Source organism: Physeter macrocephalus, chromosome 8, assembly GCF_002837175.3.
Source record: "Physeter macrocephalus isolate SW-GA chromosome 8, ASM283717v5, whole genome shotgun sequence".
Classification (NCBI taxonomy): domain Eukaryota; kingdom Metazoa; phylum Chordata; class Mammalia; order Artiodactyla; family Physeteridae; genus Physeter; species Physeter macrocephalus.
The window spans coordinates 77,256,752-77,279,590 of NC_041221.1; the positions used below are offsets into that span (position 1 = coordinate 77,256,752).

The following is a 22,839-nucleotide window of genomic DNA, read 5'->3' on the forward strand; positions in this document are numbered from 1 at the left end:
TTTTTTTTTTTTTTTTTTTGTGGTATGCGGGCCTCCCTCTGCCGTGGCCTCTCCCGTTGCGGAGCACAGGCTCCGGACGCGCAGGCACAGCGGCCACGGCTCACGGGCCCAGCCGCTCCGCGGCATGTGGGATCCTCCCGGACCGGGGCGCGAACCCGGTTCCCCTGCATCGGCAGGCGGACGCGCAACCACTGCGCCACCAGGGAAGCCCCCTGACAGATTTTTTAAAGCCAAACTTTCATTTATTAATGATACCATTTCCCCTAGACATTGCACACCCTTTTAGAAACCTCCCGGAAGTAACATTTGCCATACCTAATATTATTTCACCCTGCAGAAGATTCTGGACAGAGCTTATGAGGGCTTGGTTTTTTAGAAGAAGCCAAGTGTATTAGAAAATTCAACTGTATACTCAGTGATGCCAAGAGGGACACTGAGGGGGATCCGCTTTGACCCGGGAGCCCTTGACTCAGTCTCCAATCTCGGCCGTGTTGCGGCGCTAAGCTGGGCATTCGGACCAAAGGTGACACAGCCATAAGTCAAACTGCAGGATTGTTCTGTGTGGAGACTCCTCCTTATGCTTGCCCACTGGGTACCCATCCCCACAAGGCTGGTGAGAATGTGACTGTTTCGTCTTTTGCCCTTGCCACTGGCCGTGGGAGCCAAAGGTAGCCCACAGAGCTTGCTTTCCAACTTGCAAGCTGATCCGTGTGTCCTGAAGGATCTGTTATTAAAGGAATTTTTTTTCCCCATGTAAAATTCTGGAATGTATCTTGTCCCTTGTTCACTTGCTGTTACATGTGTCGCTTACTCCCAGTCTCTGATGTGTTTCTTTGTTTTCTGTGTGTTGCAGGCAGCATAGTGTACCTCGGGATGATGGTGGGGGCATTCTTCTGGGGAGGACTGGCAGACAAAGTGGGAAGGAAGCAGTCTCTTCTGATTTGCATGTCTATCAACGGATTCTTTGCCTTCCTTTCTTCATTTGTCCAAGGTTATGGCTTCTTTCTCTTCTGTCGCTTACTTTCTGGATTCGGGTAAGGTTTTTCTTCTTCATATTTTATAGTAATGTGTTTATTCTACATAAAAACATAATGTGCATGCTTTCTAGAGGTCCTCATTACCAAGAAATTATCCCTTAATGCATCTCCTTTCCCATCTTTGTGTCAGCCTTAGGAGCCCATAATGCTGGTTCTTAGAAATATAATTATCAACCTTTAAATCCAGAAGAGAAGGGAACACACATCTTTGTTCCCCTGGCTGATTCTTTTAGTGTTTTGTGTCTAGGAAATGGGTATTGTTTTCAAAGGAACGCTGTTTCTATGGCAGTGAGCATTCATAAATGTATGTTTTTTTCTTCTGAAAATTTAAGTTAAGCAAGAAATAGCTCTGGCCCTATGTGTTATGAATTAAAGGTTCAAACCATGCAAGTATCCTTTTAAATCCAGCATGAGCATGTCTCAAGTAAATGTTGTTTCATTGATCTATGTTAACAGCATATTTAACTAGGTAGGAAGCCTGCTTCTTGAGATGCAATAGGTTCTTTTTGTAAGCTCCTGACTTTTGTTGAATTAACAGGAGTTGTGCTGTTGCCAAGTGCAATGGCATATAGTATAGTTAATTATGTAGTTATTTTCGTTAAAGAACTCGAAGCACTTATTACTAGACTAAGTGAATCCACAGCTTAGGAGAACCCAGTAGCTCAATTAGGAGATCCAAGAAACTCTGCTTTGATAAGAAAAAAAAATAGTGAAAATATAAAATTTCTGATTCATGCCTGAGTACTTTGTTTTCATTAGAGACTTTCTTTCTGAGGGGTCTAGCATAAGACGGATCTATAGGAATAATATAAAGTGAAATAAAAATGCATGAAGAAAGGGCAGGGGGCAGTGCTGGGTTATGAATTTGAGAAGCAGATCAGTTATGGTGGTTGATGACGGCGGTACCCACACAGCAAAGCACAGTCTTGCCCAAAGAGAAGATCAGAAAACTGCAACCCATCTCTCCTAATTACATATAGTAGTACTTCAAATCAGAGCTAAGGAATATAAGGCATCAAAGGGAAGGACTGTGTAAGTGGGTTATTTCACGAGTACAGAGATTTCCCCATGCAGACCAATGGGTCACTTTTATAATTCATTCAAAACATTGTTACTTTTTTATATCATTTTCTGCTACAAGATTTGTGCACATATTGAGATTGGAAGATTATCCACAGATTTTTCTGATGTTCTTTTTTTGTCTTCTTATGGCCTCTCCTGTGCTACATTCTACACACAGTGGGCACTTTGCAAATACGTGACTAAGTTGCACAAATTTCAGGCGATTTCCTTAGAGTGAGGACACTCCAGTAAACCAAGAGAGTTGGAAAGTTTGGGAAAGAGTGATAATATTTTTTCCTTGGAGAAAAATGATCAGAATCAATAATTTGCTTTATATTGATGGGGAAAGAGGGCTTTTCCTTAACAGAGGGGACCTTTGGTGCTCAGGGCTCTGTGTGAGACTGGCTACATACGTCATCCTTGGGGAGGTATTTGGATCATGGATTCACGGAGCTGCCCCACATCTAATGCTGACTGAATTGAGATACCTGAGGAAGAACAGGTGTTATTTGGGGCTATTTGTTTTCAGCCCTTCTCAGGGTCCATAGCATAAGACATTCTTGCTACCGGGAAAGCTTCCTTTTGCTTTCTTTTACTTACATACTACCACTAGCCTGTCAGGAGAAGACTAATAGCCTAAGTTCTGAACTTTCCAGTCCTTTCCATTCACAATCCTATCCAGGAAATGTCGATGATATCCACAGACTCAAAAGTACCCAACTGTGGTCAAATTATTATGGCAATTTTAATTGCCAGTCTGGATGATGACATGGTCAACCCAGTTGACTGCAGAGAAAAGGAACATTCTGGTGGCTGCAAAATACTCCAGACTAAGGGACTGTCTAGAAGCCAGTTCAAGGGCAGTACAGAGACAGAGACTGCTTGAGTATATTCATGACATCATCCTCTTCTCTATTGCAGACAAATCATTCTTCAGCCAGCAGCTCAGGGCTGCAGACCTCTAAATAAGATAATTTACCTGGCAAAGCACAAACTGTGTATTGCTAACTCAGTTAGGCTCTGTAAATTGTGCTACCAGAGGCTAATGCACTGTGTGCCTTTGCAAAGTTGGCACAGGATTGGGAGTCCAGAAACCCAAGTCCACCCTATCCCTGCCCTTTACTGTGAGACCTTGGGAAGGTCCCTCTGGCTCTCCAACCTGCTTCATCTTTTGGAAAAGAGAGGTAATGGTACTTCACATCCTACCTTGGAGTATGAAGATCAAGTGAGATAATGTGTCCAAGTACAGGGTAGGGAAGGAAATTCGGGATAATGTCTAGAAACATCCCCCCACCCCCACCCCGTTTGGCATTCCTGCTCTTTCTTTGTTCTTCCTCCCATTCATTCAGCTAAGCTGTCCTGTGCTCCTTGCCTCAGAGTGACAGCACAGGGAGAGGGGAAAAGAGGCCTCTTTCTGACTTTGCAATTTCAAGTCTCGCCCAAGAGGGAAACAGAAAAGACTAATCATGGGCAAAGACTTGGGAGAAAACAGGCGACTAAAATGGAGCATCCCTGCTTTCCAGAATAGATGGAGATTCCCTAGGCTGGGGGTGGGACTGAGGGGAGTGATGTGAGCTTACTCACCAAAACACCCAGAACCTTGTGGGATCCAGCAGCTGAGGAGACCTGAGAAATGCAGTTGTTAAGGGAAATGAAGAAAGCGATCTCTCTTCCTTGGCTGAGTTTCTGGGTCTTGTTACCTACTCATAACATGTGGAGTGCTACCCTGATGACAGAGGGGTTTTCTCAGCAGCTAGGGTTCATCTGGACACCCTGTCTGTGAATCTCAGGGAAGTCTCAGCTGAGTCTCTATTTTCTCCAATTCCATTCCAATTCAACTCAAAAAAAACAGTTTCACACCTGCTCTACCCCTGAAACCACCGGGGACCTTTCACAGATATAGATGAGACCTGGCCCCCAGATGCTTCCCATCTGGTTGTAGAGGGAAGACACACAGACAGCCCTCCCATTCGCCACCTGCTAAGAACTCATCAGTGCCCTAAGAGAGGCAGCAGCAAGGGGCGTGGGAGACTCACAGAAGAAGGAGAAAACAATGACAAAATTGTGAATGAAAAACCATTTTCCACTTGAAGGTTCTTCTTGTTTTTAAAGGCATGTAATGTTTAAACCCTCCTTACACCCATTACTTATGCACTGAGTACATAAGCAGCTGAAGTTTGACACAGTCCCTTTTTATTTAAACATTCTTAATTAAAACTCAAGCCAAAGAATTAAGACTTTGATCCTGGAGACCTTAAATAAGAGATCTTGACATAGGTACACTAGCAAATGTAAAATAGATAGCTAGTGGGAAGCCACCGCATAGCACGGGGAGATCAGCTCCCTGCTTTGTGACCCCCTAGAGGGGTGGGATAGGGAGGGTGGGAGGGAGATACAAGAGGGAGGGGATATGGGGATATATGTATACGTATAGCTGATTCACTTTGTTATACAGCAGAAACTAACACACCATTGTAAAGCAATTATACTCCAATAAAGATGTTAAAAAAAAAGCTATATGGAAAAAATCAAACTTTCCCACAAAAATAAATAATAAATAAGAGATCTTGTTATTTCTGTTTACCAGGCAGCTCCCTCCATCCACATCTGATCTGGTTTTGAATTGAGGAAAACTAGATGACCAAGGAAATAAGGTTTTAGAATGCCGGGAATTTTTCTGTCGTGAGCCTCTGGTGCTCAGACCCTGCACCGCTCCACACATTTCCCAGGAGTGTCAATCTTGCCATCCTTTCTGCTTCATAGGATCTTCTCCCTGAGCCCTCAGCACTCACGACCTCAGACAGGCCATCCTGAGACCACCCCTCCCGGTGACTCTCACCACATTCCCTTGGTATGTCTTCTTGGTAGCACTGATTGATGCCCCAAAATATTTGCTTGTTGTGTGTTTATTTCTTTCCTCCACCAGCATGTGAATTCCAAGAGGGCAGAGATTGACAAGATGGGTCTGTCTGCTCTTTACTGCTTAATTGCTCAAGGCAAGGTGGGAGAGGTTACTGTAAAGGACACCAGTCAGGGCAGCCGTGGAATAATCTGACCGGCACAGACCTACGGCCATGGTGTTCCTAGAAATGAAATAGATAGGAAATTTACTAAAGTGTTACTTGATCTATATAAGGGGAAGAGTTCTAGATCAAGTGACCAAAAGTTTAATTTGCATCATAAAAACAGAGAGGCATGGCCCCTCAGTCAATTCACAGACTTGAGCCCATTTACAGACCCAGAACCCCTTGAACGAAGGGGAGACTGGGTCTCCTGGTGGAAGGACCCTGGTACATTGCTGAAAGTTTATACTGCTCATCTTTTTCCCAGCCTTCCCCAAAAGGACCTATAGCCTTTTACCAGGGTAACTGCCTGAGGAAAAAGGAAATCCTCAGACTTTTCAGGGCTTACTAGGCACTGGCTCTGAACTGACATTAATTCCAGGAGACTCAAAATGTCACTGTGGTCCACTAGTCAGGGTAGGGACTTACGGATGTCAGGTTATCAATGGAGTTTGAGCTCAGGTCCATCGCACAGTGGGTCCAGTAGGGACCACAATATGGTTATTTCCCAGTTCCAGAATGCATACTTGGAATAGACAAAGCAACTGACAGAATCTCCACGTTGGTATAGTGCCTGTCCACCAGTTCCAAACACTGGGCATTTCAGAGGAGAAAGAGAATTTCTGGGTCACAGTCCAAACCCTTCATTTTATAGATTAAGGTTCAGTGATGGAACCAGGAATGACACAGCCAGGACTTAAGTTGCAATGAAGTCCTTTGAACTAGCCACTCTGTAAACAAGTAAACTGTGCATTCTGAATCCAAAGTTAAAACGCCTTTGTGTTGATTTTTCGCAAATGCCACAGGCTTCCCCTTGCTCTATCTTATTTTGTTGCTGAGGCATCATTAGTAGCACTGTGTTATATTCCTGTTCTGCATATAAAGGAGCCTGGAAGGACCTCTTGTTTTAACCTGAGGTCTACCTGGGTTTGTGATAGATGTGCTTTCGTCTTAATTCACCACACTAAGTCATGAGTATATTTTCTTAGAAACATAAATATGTCCAGCTGACATATTCTGTGTGACTTTAAATATTTATTCAGCACAAAGAATGATTTTCCTGCCGGGGACAGCAGTGTTTCGTGGGAACGAGGAGTAGGGAGGGCATCACCAATTATTTATCTGTCTCTCACTTTTCTAAGTGAATCTCACACCAGGGAACAGACATTTCCGTCTCCTCTTTTGTTACAGAAAATTAGAAAGATGGGAAATGGAGTTGACACCATTGATTCATTTTCATTTGCCCAGAATTAAATTATTTGCTTCCAGTCACTGTTAATTATGGGAATGATAATGCTTCAGATGCCAGGCAATGTCAGAGTTAGGAGCGTCTCACTGAAGGCCTGGCACTGCTAAGAATAAAGGTCAGGAGAAAAATACACCAGCAACAGAAATTGAAATGAAATGTCAGTGTCTGTGTATAGTAGGAGAATGAACAGTCATTTCTCCCTCTGCAAATGGAGCCTCATAAATGCATAATTCATAGCTGCTTGCAATATCCATCCATTAACCAATATCCATCCATTATTATAAAATTATAATAACCAGAATACCTTGACTTTGTAGAGATGATCACCACTAACTGGAATTCTTCAAAGTGTTTTATATGTAGAAGCTCATTTATTTCCGCAACATTTTTCTAATAATTAGGTATGCAAAAATATGCTGCCTTTTAAAAATTAGAATGACTTTCACATGTTCAGTAAACCCCCAGGTCTTCTGAGTTTTAGTCTAATTCTAAACTATAAGGTTTTACTTACTCATCGTATGGGAAAAATGCAGACCCATTTAAAATTTTTCAACTTTTAAAATGTGTTTTATCAAACTCCTGTATAGTACTTGCCCTATGAGATGCTGTGTTACACATTTTGTAAATATTGACTCCTTTAAACCTCATGGTGACCCTATGAGGAAGATACTATTTATTCCATCCATTTTATAGATGAGGAAGTTGAGGCACAGAGAGGTTAAGTAACTGTCCAAGGTCACACAGTAAGTGGTATAGTCATGTCATACCCAGGCAGTCTAGCTCCACGCTCATAACCACCAGGCTGTGCTCCCTCAGATTCAATGAGAAATGACTGTGATTTCCTAACACACAATGTCTGATACTTGATAGACACTAAATAAACATTTTGAGCAGATCAGTTCAAGAAGGTTTCTGACACAAAGAAGCAGAATGGAAAGACCTTTTTCAATATGGAAGATGAGGCAACAAACTAAATTATCTTTAATCCAAAAATAATCGCAAACCCAAATTGTAAACAGTGGGTCACAGTAGGCCTGTGTTGTCAAACAGGCCATACGTAGCCACCGATCACTTGAAATGTGACCAAATTTAGATGTGCTGTAAGTACAAAATACATAGCACTGGCTTTCAAAGACTTAATACATACAAAAGAATGAACTGGGAGATTGAGATTGACATATATACACTACTGATACTATGTATAAAGTAGATAACTAATGAGAACCTACTATATAGCACAGGGAACTCTAATCAATGCTCTCTGGTGACCTAAATGGGAAGGAAATCCAAATACTTGATAGACACTAAATAAACATTTTGAGCAGATCAGTTCAAGAAGGTTTCTGACACAAAGAAGCAGAATGGAAAGACCTTTTTCAATATGGAAGATGAGGCAACAAACTAAATTATCTTTAATCCAAAAATAATCGCAAACCCAAATTGTAAACAGTGGGTCACAGTAGGCCTGTGTTGTCAAACAGGCCATACGTAGCCACCGATCACTTGAAATGTGACCAAATTTAGATGTGCTGTAAGTACAAAATACATAGCACTGGCTTTCAAAGACTTAATACATACAAAAGAATGAACTGGGAGATTGAGATTGACATATATACACTACTGATACTATGTATAAAGTAGATAACTAATGAGAACCTACTGTATAGCACAGGGAACTCTAATCAATGCCCTCTGGTGACCTAAATGGGAAGGAAATCCAAAACAGAGGGGATATATGTATACATACAGCTGATTCACTTTGCTGTACAGTAGAAACTAACACAATATTGTAAAGCAACTATATTTCAATAAAAATTTTTTTAAAAATACATAAAGAACGTAAAATATCTCATTAATAATTTTTATATTGATTACATGTTAAAATGATAATAGTTGGATACATGGGGTTAAATGAATATATATTAAAAGTAACTATACCTGATTTTTTGCTTTAATTTCTTTTCTAGAAAATTAAAAATTTATATGTGCCTCACATGGTATTTCTGTTGAAAGGCACTGTCTTGGACAATGCCTTTTACGAGAATTTCCAACAACGGTTGACCTTTTGGACACACTTTATTTCCCATTATACCTTTTGGCAAAAGAACTGTTGATCCCAAGAGAGAAAGAAGTAACAGAGGAAAAGATCTCCCAGACTCATAATTTATAATTGTGAAAACTAGCCTCATGCACTTTTTAGAATTGACTCTCTGAGCTCCTTGAGGGTGGGAATGTGTGTTCTTCATGCCTGTACCTCCAGCAACAGGTGATGGGCTTGGCCCAGAATTTGACTGGGTGAGGGGCTGCATAGGGTGATGATGGATGGATGGGTAAATGGCAGGTGGGTGGGAAGGTGAAAGGAGGAATGAATGACTAAGATATATACCGCAAGTGGCTGGAAAAGTCTGCATGTTTTTTGACATCATTTCTCACAGATCATTATAATGATTATCACCATCTTTACTCATGACACCACTTAGGTGCTATGGGAATGCATGCTTCCAGCTCTCTCAGTAGGGAGGTTAATTTTTTTTCAAGACAGCATTAGGATACCGATCTCTGAATACACCTCTCCCAGTGGTACCAGGTCTGTTGCTGTGGATATGCAGACCTGTATACGTTTGGGAAGCTTAGGGCACCACCCTGATTGCAAACAAGGGCTAGGGGAGTTGAAGTTATGTTTTTTTAGAAGCACAACTTTTACATGTTTAATCTCAATGTTCTTAAAATAGTCAGATTTAAACTGTGGCTTTGGAGATGGGAGGACTAAAGCTTCCCTAACCACCCATCCTTTAGCACCCATCCTTTATGACTGGGCATAGGGGATTCCCATTCCTTATTTGATGATTGGTTCCATTACCAGGAAATGTTCTCCTGTTTCTGTCTTTTTTTTTGGCTGTGTTGGGTCTTTTTGCTGCGTGCAGGCTTTTTCTAGTTACAGCGAGCGGGGACTACTCTTCATCGCAGCGCGCGGGCTTCTCATTGCGGTGGCTTCTCTTTGTTGAGGAGCACAGGCCCTTTTTTTCAAGACAGCATTAGGATACCGATCTCTGAATACACCTCTCCCAGTGGTACCAGGTCTGTTGCTGTGGATATGCAGACCTGTATACGTTTGGGAAGCTTAGGGCACCACCCTGATTGCAAACAAGGGCTAGGGGAGTTGAAGTTATGTTTTTTTAGAAGCACAACTTTTACATGTTTAATCTCAATGTTCTTAAAATAGTCAGATTTAAACTGTGGCTTTGGAGATGGGAGGACTAAAGCTTCCCTAACCACCCATCCTTTAGCACCCATCCTTTATGACTGGGCATAGGGGATTCCCATTCCTTATTTGATGATTGGTTCCATTACCAGGAAATGTTCTCCTGTTTCTGTCTTTTTTTTTTGGCTGTGTTGGGTCTTTTTGCTGCGTGCAGGCTTTTTCTAGTTGCAGCGAGCGGGGACTACTCTTCATCGCAGCGCGCGGGCTTCTCATTGCGGTGGCTTCTCTTTGTTGCGGAGCACAGGCCCTAGAACGCGCGGGCTTCAGTAGTTGTGGCTCACGGGCTCTAGAGCGCAGGCTCAGTAGTTGTGGCACGCGGGCTTAGTTGCTCCGCAGCATGTGGGATCTTCCCTGGCCAGGGATCGAACCCGTGTCCCCTGCATTGGCAGGTGGATTCTTAACCAGTGCACCACCAGGGAAGTCCCTCATGCTTCTATCTTGATTACTCATAATAAACGTATGCCTTCTTATCAATACAGCAGTCTCATTTTGTGTGCTGACCCAGCCCATTCAGAGATGTTAGATTTGTGTTCTTTCATCTAAACCTCTGTACAGCCTCCTCTGTGATAGTCTATTTACTTCCATGAAAAGGAAGTCACTGAAAAGTTCATCTTTGAGGCTGTTTTTACTTCTGGGTCCAATTGAAAACATAATGGGGACTTCCCTGGTTGTCCAGTGGTTAAGCCTCCGCGCTTCCACTGCAGGGGGCACGGGTTTGATCCCTGGTCGCGGATCTAAGATCCTGCATGCTGCACAGTGCAGCCAAAAAAAAAGAAAACATAATGAATTGGTTCTAAATTGCTGTCCAACTTGCCTGGCAGTTCAGTGTCTTCCTTCCTTTTTTTTTTTTTTTTTTGATTCTGAGTAAGGGTTAAAAGGATATTTTTCATGCGACTTATTTGTAACTGTGATTCCTGGCATAGACTACACCATTCACTAGTCTTTTTATAAACCTGTAATACTTATCGTAATAAGGCCACCAGAGTCAGCTCTTATTATCTGTATGGAACACATGACTTTACAATGGTTATTCAACTTCCTCCTTAATTCTGTTCTCATATAATACCCCATTTCCCAGTGGAGGGGGAAGACTGAGGTACAAGACTGGTTGACAGTCACATGGTGAAATAAGTTAGAATGAAATTACTCTTCATTATATGCTCAGCTGAAGAATTAAAGCAGAACAGAATTACTCGGTAGAATTCCTGCTCAGGAGAAGAAGTCATCATTCTATCATTTCTCCCCTGAACGTCATATTTTGAGCCATTTTAAGTACAATTAGCCTTTTTGTCTGCAACCTCCTTCTTTCACTGCAGAAACCTAACCCCCTCCCCCTCTTCACCTCAATAGCCAGCATACATCAGTATCACAAGGTACAGGGACAAACATAGTCCACCCCTGAATTGTCATCGGGCCTGGAGTGGCGCCAGGTGTGGCTGTGAAATTTGCAGGCCTAGGACAGTCAGGCTTCCCAGTTTTTCAAGGAGGTTTGTGGAGACAGTAATGCTTGGCCTTCTCCTTCATCCTGCTATGCTAAACCCATTCAACCTAAGGGTCTCGTGTTCCCAACAGAGGAGAAATTTTGTCTGTAAAGCTGATACACCCTTTGCCATATACAGTATCTCGTTTGTGAATTTGTCTTAAATTATTGAGGAAAATAAATATGTTTCATGATATCTACTTGATGCCTACTATGGAGTATTGCAGACCTTTTGAGGGATATATTGTGTGTTCCTGCACATACATGCACATACACATGCAGTGGGGTGAGGGTGTGGTCCCAGTTTATTCTAGTGATGTGTTCTACGCAGATTTTTTACTTTCTTTATATTTCTATAATTAAAGTTGTAAAAACCTAAAATTAATAGCACTTAGGGAATAACTCCAGCTCAAATTCCAAATATCAACATTCTGTTTCATTCGTGTCAGTTCAATTATTTTGAATCGGACTAATCTTCCACCTGTAACAGAGTGTGCATTTCAATTATTATTCCCTTTGTGCCTCCTATTACCATGGATAATTAAGATTTGACCCTTTATGACAGCTAATAAAATAGACTTAATATCCAATTGTGAGAAAAATTCTTTATAAACCACCCTGATCTGATTGCTTCATTTATGTAAATATTCCATCAGAAATGAACTTGAACAAATTTCAACGGCAGCTAACTGATCATTATATAAGGAACAACAAAAAAGCTCTCCATGTTAACTGAATTTAGACATGTGTTACCCATCAAGCAATGTAAAAGATAACTATTTTATGACTTATATTCTGGCTTTTTAATATAAAATATCATATTTTCCATATTATATCCCCATTGCAAGCATTTCTCAACCTCAGCACTATTAATATCTGGGGCTGGATAATTCTTTGTTGTGAGGGACTGCCTTGTATACTGTAGGATCTTTAGCAGCATGCGTGACCTCTACCCACTATATGCCAGTGGCAACTTCTGAGTTGTAACAACTAAAAATATCTCCAGACATTGTCAAATGTCTGCTAGGAGAGGGGAGCAAAATCAGCACTATTTAACAACCACTGATATGTGGGAATTTGAAAACTGCCATTTTAATGTTTTTATCTCTTCAGATATTCTCAGAAATTGTATCTTAGTACAATAAAACAAATAAGGAAATGTAATAGCCCCTCACACAAAATATTGAGGTAGAATAGTAGAGGGAAACTTTGATTATATAAGATTTGGTGGTGAAGGGTGGCAACTAAGACATAGAGTAATTCAAGAACTCTGTGGGGGCTCTGCTGCCGTCAGAACTGCCATTCCAGCACCCCCAACTTCTCAGGTCATATTGGCCCAGGACATAAGATGTATGTTTCCACTCACTGGAGATGTTTAGGTCGTCAGAGCAGATTACGTCTCCCCTACATCACCGGAGAGTCTTTGGAAAATTCAGTTCTTCTGAGTAAGTATTTAGTGCACGCTCAGTGGGCCAGGGAAGGGATTCAAAGATGAACACCATATAGTCCTCAACTTCTAAGAGCCTCCCGTCTAGTGTAAACAACGTGTAAGCACTCTGGTGGGGTATGAAATACTAGTAATAGTTAATATTACAGCATGCTGTAATGTTTTTTCTCTGCTTGAAGGACGTCACAGTAAGATGAGGAGTAATGTTTTCCCCCAAATAGATGATCAGCCCACAGTGAGAAATGTGAATGCTTGGATTGTTTTTTAGGTCCCTGAGTCTGAAGGACTTTGCAAGGGAATTAAGCAGACTCCCTCCCTCGTTCCTTCAGACTCATTTAGCCCTTGATTTTAGAGTTCCTTGTGGTCTGCTTTACAGACATTGAGACATCCATGCAAAAAAATCCAAAAAACAAAACAAAAAAACACCTTAAAAAAGAGTCATTGAATCAAAACCAGCAGGATTGTTTAAAAGCCCTAAAGTTGGCGTTCTATTATGCAACAGTGATTTGTTTAAAACTAACAGGCAAGTCTCCCACTTGCCTTTTTAGCTGCCCTCTTGTACATTCATTTTGGTTCAGAACAGCCTGGCATATCCTGACACACAGTTGTGCCTTTATGAAATGTAAGTTATAGCTCTTACATACAGAATGTCCAGAATCCTGATGAAACATTAATTAGGATGTGAAAAATCAGTAAACACTGGGACTCTTTCTATGCACTGAGAAGTGAAGGCACAGATTAGGAACCTGAGACTTTATGATGCAGAGAAACAGATTCTTCACATTCAATGACAAAGGAGTAGCATTAAATGATTTATGACACATTTTATTTCCCATTAAAATAGTGTGTGCTGTGATGGAACCATTTCAAATCTGTCCAAAACTTCGTTGAATTTTTAAATTCAGCTAGCTGTCCGAGCATGGTGTGAGGTCCTCAAGAAGCCAGGCAGAGAACTGTGTGAGTCTATGTGGTGTGGTTTATAGCCAGCTGTGACTGTTCATCACAGCATCTCTTTCTTCTTTGGGGGTCTGATTGATGGACTTGGTCCTGGCTGTCTACCCCTGGTGTGATGGCACATGTGCTCTTGCCATGTGTGTTGCCATGTGTGCTGCATCTGAAGTCATGTGGAGTCATACAGGGATTTTAGGTAGAACTGTCACATTCATAGCCCAGAGGAACAGATACAGATGCTTTAAGGTAATGATTTTTGAACTCTCTGAGGACTTCCCTGGTGGCGCAGTGGTTAAGAATCCGCCTGCCAATGCAGGGGACACGAGTTCAATCCCTGGTCCGGGAAGATCCCACATGCCGTGGAGCAAATGGGCCCGTGCGCCACAACTACTGAGCCTGTGCTCTAGAGCCCGCGAGCCACAACTACTGAGCCTGAGCGCCACATCTACTGAAGCCAGCGTGCCTAGAGCCCGTGCTTCACAATAGAAGCCACTGCAATGAGAAGCCCGCTCACTGCAACGAAGAGTAGCCCCTGCTCGCCTCAACCAGAGAAAGCCCGCGCACAGCAACAAAGACTCAATGTAGCCAAAAATAAATAAATAAATAAATTTATTTTTAAAAATAAAAAATAAATAAAAAGCTGCTTTATTTAGAAAAAAATAAACTCTTTGAACAGCTTCTCTCACTAAGAAACACATTGTGACTCATTATACATTTATATATATAAGTATATATAGTTATATATTAAATATATATGTATACTCACATACATATACAAATATACATTATATCCTATAAATGTATTTATTACGGACACAAAATTTAATGAAATGATGCTTATCCTTATTACTTGAGTGTCACTCAAATATTTTGTCTCTATTTCAATTTTTAAAATGCTGTTTACATTTACTAAATTAATTCCATAGCCTACAGATTGAAAATCACTGTTCTAGGTGGTCTGCCCATATCCAGCAGTAGATAACTACCACATTACTATAAGCAGGGGCAGACTTATGAAATGATGCCATACTTTGACCTACTAGTTGATGCAGAGTGACATTATGAATGCTGCGGTTCATTTGGTACATCTAGTTTGCTGCAGAGATGGCCTTTCTCTTAATCACATTTGCTAAGGTCACTGCCAGTACTTCTTTATCATATCAAAGGCTCTAAGGAAATCAGTTATTGCTAAATGAATAAATACATGTGTTACACCTTGACATCAAATTTACATGAAATGTCAATAGCAGTTTTCCTTACAGAATTCTGAACATAAAGGAATCAATACATATTTTAAAAACTGTATCACTAGATGTTGTCTTTACAACTTGCTTATATTGCACATTTTATAAAAAAATGTTTAAGAATTCACATATTGTTTGGAATGATAGTAATTTTTTCCCATACTACCTTACTTTCTTAGGCAATAGCTCTTAAAATTTGGGGGTTAAGGTCAGTTTGAAATTCTGATGAGATCTATACGGCTCATCTCCCCAGAATGAACAAAACTTTTATTCCATAGACCCTCATTTGAGAACCCTTAACCTGGGTAGAGGTCACTGTTCATATCCTCTATCCAGAGATCAGTCAGCATCTCTTATAATCACCTGGACTGGAAGGAAGCATTGTACTATTGGTATCTAAAGCAGGAGCTCGTACTCGTTCAGCAATATCTGCTGGATTGGGACCAGAGCCAGTCTAGGAAACAACCCTGTTGGTCCTGTGTTTGCCGACACATCAGCCAGATTGGGCTCCGGGACCAATCCTGTGGGGTAGTAAGTATGAGTTGCAGACAGCCCTCTCGAGGTGTTTGAAGCTGTTTCCAAAGTCTCCAGGTAATGGACAGGACATAATCATAGTATCTCTTTTTCTAATGTGTTAATTAAAATATTCCCTAGATTATACAAAATATTGTGGGCTTTTTTTTTTTTGATAAATATCATGTCGAACATTCAACAAGGAACAGAAAGTCCATGGAGAACTTAAGCTAAGTTCTGTAAAGCACAGAGGTGGGGCACCACTGCCACCTTTTGGTAACATAGCTTAATTGCAGGTTCAAGATTAAAGTTACTAAATGGTAGAAAATATACCTTCCTTGATATGCTGGGATAGAGAGAGAGCATGTGTTGTTAGAGCTTGCTTTGGCTCTGCCCTTTGTACTTCACATTGGCTGTACAGGCTCTGATTTCACGTATCCTCTGTACCTCTTGGCAGGATTGGAGGAGCCATTCCCACCGTGTTCTCCTACTTTGCTGAAGTGCTGGCCCGAGAGAAGCGGGGTGAGCATCTGAGCTGGCTCTGCATGTTCTGGATGATTGGCGGCATCTACGCCTCTGCCATGGCCTGGGCCATCATCCCACACTATGGTAAGAGGCTGGCCTTGCACCAGCCGGGCAGTCATCTTGTTTTATTTCAGCTTCCATTCCCATCCCTTTCCTCTCTCGTAAATGCTGATTTGAGAACAACACTGTCATCATCATCTTTCTCCCTCTTGTAATGTCTAGGATTCCCACCCTCCTTATAGAGATCTGTGTAAGGTAAGACTGTGCCAGTGATCATTTAGGAATACCTTTTCAATTTGCTATTTTTTTTTTTTTTTTTTTTTTTTTTTTTTGCGGTACGCGCGCCTCTCACCGTTGCCGCCCCTCCCATTGCGGAGCACAGGGTCCGGACGTGCAGGCCCAGCGGCCATGGCTCACGGGCCCAGCCGCTCCGCGGCACGTGGGATCCTCCTGGACCGGGGCACGAACCCGCGTCCCCCGCATCGGCAGGCGGACCCTCAACCACTGCGCCACCAGGGAAGCCCCATTTTGCTATTTTTAATGCCACTGCTTTCAGTTGTTTCCTTTGTGCTATCAACTCTGGGGTCCCCGTGTAAGTGGAGGTGAAAGGATGCATAGATCATAATCAGCATATAAGGCAACGTGACTTACAATTGTTCTGGGGACTGTCATGCACAGGAGGCACCCACAAGTGCCTTTATTCGTCTCCTCTGGGCTTAGTCCAAGGCTCAGCCCATGTCAGCCTCACCTCTTCTGGCAGCTCAGGACTGGGATGGGAGCAGGAAGAATCCCATCTTGTCAAGGACCATCAATTTGCAGAAATTAAGAGGTGACTCTACCACCCTTGCTCCACAGGCCCCCTCCCCAGTTGCTCCTAAGCACTTAACCGTTCCTGCCTCCTCAGAATACTTGAAGGTTTCATGTTTCTGATTAGTACTTGCCCTCTCAGAAGGCACAAGCTCCCAGTTGCTTCACCCACAAACAATGAAATGCTGCGAGAGGTTAACAGAATCTAGGAATTGAATTCAATATGTAAGGAAAGGGGAGGGGACGTGTTCTGGTTATATTTGTGCACATATGAGTGTGTGTATGTGTATGAAAACAGGCTGAAGTTGGCAAACTATGAGTACTATGTATGTTAAAACCACGATGACTTCAAAAACTCATTCTTTGTTCTATCTAAAATCTAATCAATCTAAAAAATTAGATTTCAAAAATTCACTCCTTGGGGCTTCCCTGGTGGCGCAGTGGTTGCGCGTCTGCCTGCCGATGCAGGGGAACCGGCTTCGCGCCCCGGTCTGGGAGGATCCCACGTGCCGCGGAGCGGCTGGGCCCGTGGGCCGTGGCCGCTGGGCCTGCGCGTCCGGAGCCTGTGCTCCGCAACGGGAGAGGCCACAGCAGAGGGAGGCCCGCATACCACAAAAAAAAAAAAAAAAAAAATTCACTCCTTGCTCATTTTCTGGTTTTCTGCTTTTGTTTTTCTTTTCTTTTTAAGAACAGAGCAGCTTTTCATTACAAAGCATAGTTCTGTTAGGGAAAAACCTTAAGTGAATTTAACTCATTGCTAAAATCAAAGACAAGACAGACTTCAGTGTTCAGATGCATTGTGATTTGTTTTTCATACTGAGCTATAAAATTCATGGTGTCACACTCTTTCTTTTAATAAACCCAAAAAGTTATATGCAAACCAAAATTGTATTTAACGACAACAAAAAATACACAAGACATAAGAAATTGGTTACGGGGTCTGAAGAGAACTTTTCTTTGCCAAACATTTGAGTGTGATGGGTTTCTCATTTTTAGACTCTTTGGTCACTTCTGGGCCAGAGATGCCCTCATATAGGCAGTTACCCATATCCACCGTGAGGCTTGTCCTCTGCCACCATCTGAGGAATTAAAGGAGATTCTCCTCCTTCATCTGGGACCTGAAGACCTCAGTCACCCTAAGAACCTTCCCCTGTATGGCGGTGTCTAATGCCCACCCCACTCAGCTCGCTGTTCCAAATGGAAGAGTCACTTAGCTACCACGTAAGGAATTGCTCCATAGGAACTGTGTATCAGGAGACAAAAGGGAGGTGCGGGGCCTGGGCAGAGTCCAGCTGTACCCAGCATTGCCCCCAGAGCCACCGCTAGTCCATACGCAGCCTTTATGTAAATGGAAATAAGGTGCCAGGTGCAGATCGTCACAATTACAGCCCCTCTGGCCATCTCTGCCAGGTACTTGCACAGAGCACAGCCTGGGAGCTGGATTCCTTCTAAGGCCAGAATGTTCTGTGTCTCAGCCTCTGGTGACAACACAGCTTCTTGGCTCCTGGCTTTATTGCTGCCCCCTTCCTGGTCCTCCCTTCCCATCACATCTCAGAATTTCTCCTGCTGGCCTCCCTAAACTCATAACTCAGGTTGGCCTTTGCAGTCTGCCTGTTTCCACCAGGCCTGGACACGATTGCTTTTGTTTTTTATCTTGTTTCCTCACTCAGTATTCAGCTCCCCAGACTCCTGCCTTTCGCACATCCCTGCCCTTGAACTGTGACGAGCCTTGTGGAGGGCTCCAGGTTTGTCTCTGGCCTTGCAAACTGACAGTGGCCAACCCACAAAAGATTAGCGTGATCCCCACCTTTATTTTTCCCAAGCACACATAAGATATTCTTATTTGAGCAAAAAGGGCCACCTAAACCATATATAGCCAGAAAGAGGGAGATTGTGAATCATAAACGACGCTTGAAAAGTTACAGAGACAGTCACAGTACAACAGAATTAAATGCATCTGAGGCTGACATTAATTTCTATATTGAAGGAACCAATAATGACCTGGTTAAGAAATCAGTAACAGAAAATTAAAACCGTATGCCCATGCTTTACTGAAGGCTTTCCATGGCCAGAATGTGGCAAAAAAACACACACAAAAAACAAAAACAAAAGTAACCAGCAAATTACTGCTGTCAATCCTGTCTGTGTATTAGAATCAACAGGGGAGATTTTTAAAATACCCTTGCTGAGTTCATTTTATACTCTTGCAACTTGAAGAGTTCTAATTTTTTCAAAATAAAAGAGTTTAATTTTTAAAATCCTGTGCTGAGGCTTCTGGGGGATGATGATGTTCTGTATCTGGATGGGGATGGGGTGGGTTTCAACAGTATTTATTCATAAAAATTCATTAAGCTGGGTGCTCAAGATTTGTGCGTGTCACTATACGGAGGTTACACTTTTTCATAAGCACTTTTTAATAGAAGGTTACCACTTCCCACACCCCTCTGAAAATACCCATGCTTGGGTCCTACCGCAGATCAAATGAGTCAGATTCTCTGTGCTGGGGACTCAGCATCTTTCCTTTTAAAGCCCCCAGGTGGTTCTCACATGCAGCCCAGATTGAGATTTGTCAGCTCTGTACCTCTCCCAGTGGGTGATGCCCAAAGCCCCTGGGACTTCGTCAGGTATATACAGGGCAGCTCTGAATGGGAGCAAAGAGTGAGCCTGACCTGCGTGGTTGACTTATTCATTTGGTGTTTGAGTTTTAATACTGTTGGTTTCATCCAGGCTAAAGGGCTTTTCCATTCCTCCAGTTCAGAATCACACTTTAAAAGTAACTGTAACATCTAGATATCTCTTCTTTCCAATGACACATCTTTTTACTCTACTTAAAAAAGACAAAGGGTTAAAAGTCCATGCACCTTCCCTATTACCTCTGAAAAAATAAGAAGCTTTCTCTTTTCCCTCTGAAATTCTGCAGGGTATAAATGATGCCACAGCCCACAGAAATAACAAGAGAGCATGCAGGTCCTCGCCTCTCTATCTTTCATTCAGGAGACCTCTGAGCACCACCCCTGTACAGTGTATTGAATTTTCACCCAGCAGGGAAGGAATTCAGGGCACAGTAAAGCAACTCAGAGTCAGGCACTGGCCCTTCTCACACCGGTAATAAGATTTGCTCTGGAGGGAAGGAATCAGTAATTGGCATCCACATGGCAAAGATGTCAAGGGATAGATGATGCATATAGTCATGGGGAAAGCAGGTGCTCTTGTGTTTCTGGGCGTCACCTTTCCGCATTTGTGGCTGAGCAATTAGTGCATAAAGGCTGAGCATATGCCGTGAGACCAGAATTCTGCCTCCAGACAAGCTTCTGATGCAAAGCAGACCTTGAGCTGATCACTAAGGATGTTGAAAGGAAACCTGGAGGGATTCTTAGGAAGTTAGACACAACTTTCAGAAAGGGTGTTCGGACCCCTTCTGCAGGGGCTGGCTAATTAAGACTTGGGCTGTGCCAGAAGTTCCTGATGGACCTCGGATTCACCTGGCCTGCACCCAACCAAGTTTCTGTACAAGCATCAGATGACGATGCGCTTTACCTTCCCATCACTGCTCTTGGGGCTGCAAACTTCCCTGGAGTCAGATGGACGCCAGCACCTGAAGGTCCGTACTCTGACAAGACGTTAGGGGGCAGAATACGGATGTCATCCCGCCAGGCACCTTTCCTGTCCACCACCTCCCTGTGACCAGCTCCTTCTAGCCAGCAGCCTCTGGACCCTTTCTCCCCCTGTGGCAAAGAGCAGTCCCCAGAGAGTAAGGGAGGGGGAGAGAAGAACCCACCCAGAAGTAAACACCTTGGCCTCAAAGCTCAGGGGCCTGTAGGAGCTGAGAGCAGGTGTTAGAAAGTGTGGTTCCTCTTGACCCACACCCATTCTCAAGCCAATGACTTCTGACCCACAGTGGGGACTGGCTTCTGGTTCACAAAAGAACAAGCATTGTGTCAGGGAACAGATGGCACAGGTGCAAAGGTTGCCCTGCAGCCTTTCTCCCCTCCCCCACGTCCCCTATGAATCAGGACACCTCAGCATTGAATGGAAGCCCCAGTGCCTTAAGGGGAAAGTGGGACAGGGAGCTGAATCCCAGGCCCGGCCCTTTCCTTCCTTGGCTGAGAGCTTCATTGATTCCCAGGCTTTGGAGTTGCTGCCAGGTTGTTGTGCTGTCTGCTCCATTAAACCCTCTGTCGTCGTTTTCTTTCTTTCTTTTTTTCTTTTTAACATCTTTATTGAGTATAATTGCTTTACAGTGGTGTGTTAGTTTCTGCTTACATTCACTTGCACATCAGATGAGGTACTGTCCCTTGCCGAGGTGGGTGACAGTGCACAGCAAGGACATTCAGTTAGCTAGGTGGGAAGGCTCTCAGCACGAAATGCCTCAGCTCTTAAAGCCCACAGCACCCGGGCTAGAGCAGCCCCACTGCCTCCATCACCTACCCCTTGCTGCAGACCTCCAGGGCCAAGCTGGGGACGCCCATAGAGCCTGAGCCCAGCCCAGCCCTCCCCCTCCAGCTATGTGATGTCTGGGCTTAAAAACACAGAGTCCCAAGGCTGTCTGAATTATCAAGATGTCTTCTACTTCCTTTAGTTACAAGAGGTGTGAAGCTAATACATTTCTTCTCCCTAATGGTGAAACTGGAATGAAGGGAGGAGGGGATGGTCGAGTAGCTGTCTGGTTGAGGAAGGAAACAGGGAAGGCTGTGTACATTTTGTTCACAAGAAGGAAGGCACTGTGGCCAAGGGCGAGAGGCAACAGTGATAGCTGATTTTGAGTCTCAGCCCTGCTGCTTCTGGGCGTGTGAGCTCTGTCAAGCTTTTCAGTACCCCCAGCCCCATTTCCTAAGTCAGCATTTTGAGATTGAGTGTGATGATCATGTTAGAGCACCTAGTTCATAACTAATGTTCAAAAATGGTAGCTGTTATTGCTAACAGGTTCATATCCTACACAGGATACCCAGACTGTCAGCACAGCCCAGTGTGAGCTCAGAGCTATGGGGAGAGAGGGAGAATGAGCTAAAATGCGTAAAATGTGTAAAGTTTACCTAGAGGGTGAGAAGATCAGAGGAAGCAGACAGAAGAAAAAAATAAGAAAAAATGTAAGATGATGAGAGAGAATCAAGGAAAAAACAATACTGTAACATCTGACTACCTGCAACCCAATGAATCAGAATCTTCCATTCACTTATTTGTTGGATGAATTAATACTCAAAAGGGCACATCCTATATAAAGACTCATTTTAAAGGCCGTGGTGCCACTCCCTGGGTAAAAAGAACAAGAGCCTGATGGCCCTCACCTGCTGGCACACATGACCAGGACATGGACATCCTGGTCCATGGACATCCTGGTTACATGGACATCCCCAGAGCCAAGCTCTGTCTCAGCTGCAAGGTGTCCTACACTCTGGACACAGGTAGTCCGCATGGGCTTAGATATGACAGGCCCTGGTTCCAAGCCATCTCTGCTGTTCTCTAGCTTTGTCACCAGTAGGGCAATTACTTAGGCTCTCTGACTCTCAGTTTCCTCCTCTACCAAATGGGCATAATACCCATTACAGGGTTGCTGTACTAAAGGACTATATACAAAAAAAAGTGGTTACTTAGCACAGTGCCAGGCACAAGTAGTTCGTTAAGTGTAGTTTTTTCTTTCCACAGATGGGGCTGAAGTTGAGATGAGGGAGAAAGAAAGAACTGGAATATTAAAAAGGTTTTACTCCCCTTTTCCTAACTATGTTTTCTTAACTGTTCACTTATCATTTGAAGGTTGTGGAGATGGATAAAATGGGGAAAGGCACAGGAACGGAACTTGTAAGGCATGCCACAGTATTCTGTGCCCACTCCAGGATGGCAGGGGAGGGATAAAATAAGAGCTGGGATCCCATGCACCAGCCCAGCCTTGACAGGCAGGCAGCAGGTGACCCCAAGCCCTGCTGCCCAGCTTTGCCATACTTCACTGAATGTCACAGCCCTGAAGATTTTATGCTCATGTGTCTGAGTAAGACACTGAAAAGGGAATCAATTCGGTACATCAACATACACCAATATGATTTCTTAATTTGTCCATTTTAGGATCAATCCAATCTTTCATTTTAACAAAATGACCCTTGGACTCAGATTTCCTACGCTCTATGACTGCCATGCAGTCATAAAATACATCAGCACCCCCCCCCCAAAAAAAACCCAATAATGATATTCTTTAAGGGCTTAAGAAA

At 43.1% G+C, this 22,839-nt stretch overlaps 1 protein-coding gene across 1 annotated transcript in view; it reads left to right on the forward strand.

Annotated features, from left to right (window-relative positions):
* The window catches only part of SV2C (synaptic vesicle glycoprotein 2C), a 191,956-nt gene that overhangs the window by 75,530 nt on the left and 93,587 nt on the right, over nt 1–22,839 (forward strand). Inside the window, exons 2-3 of the mRNA XM_024125151.2 lie at nt 854–1,034; nt 15,765–15,916. Coding sequence (XP_023980919.1) covers nt 854–1,034; nt 15,765–15,916 — 333 coding nt within the window. The remainder of the gene's footprint in view (nt 1–853; nt 1,035–15,764; nt 15,917–22,839) is intronic.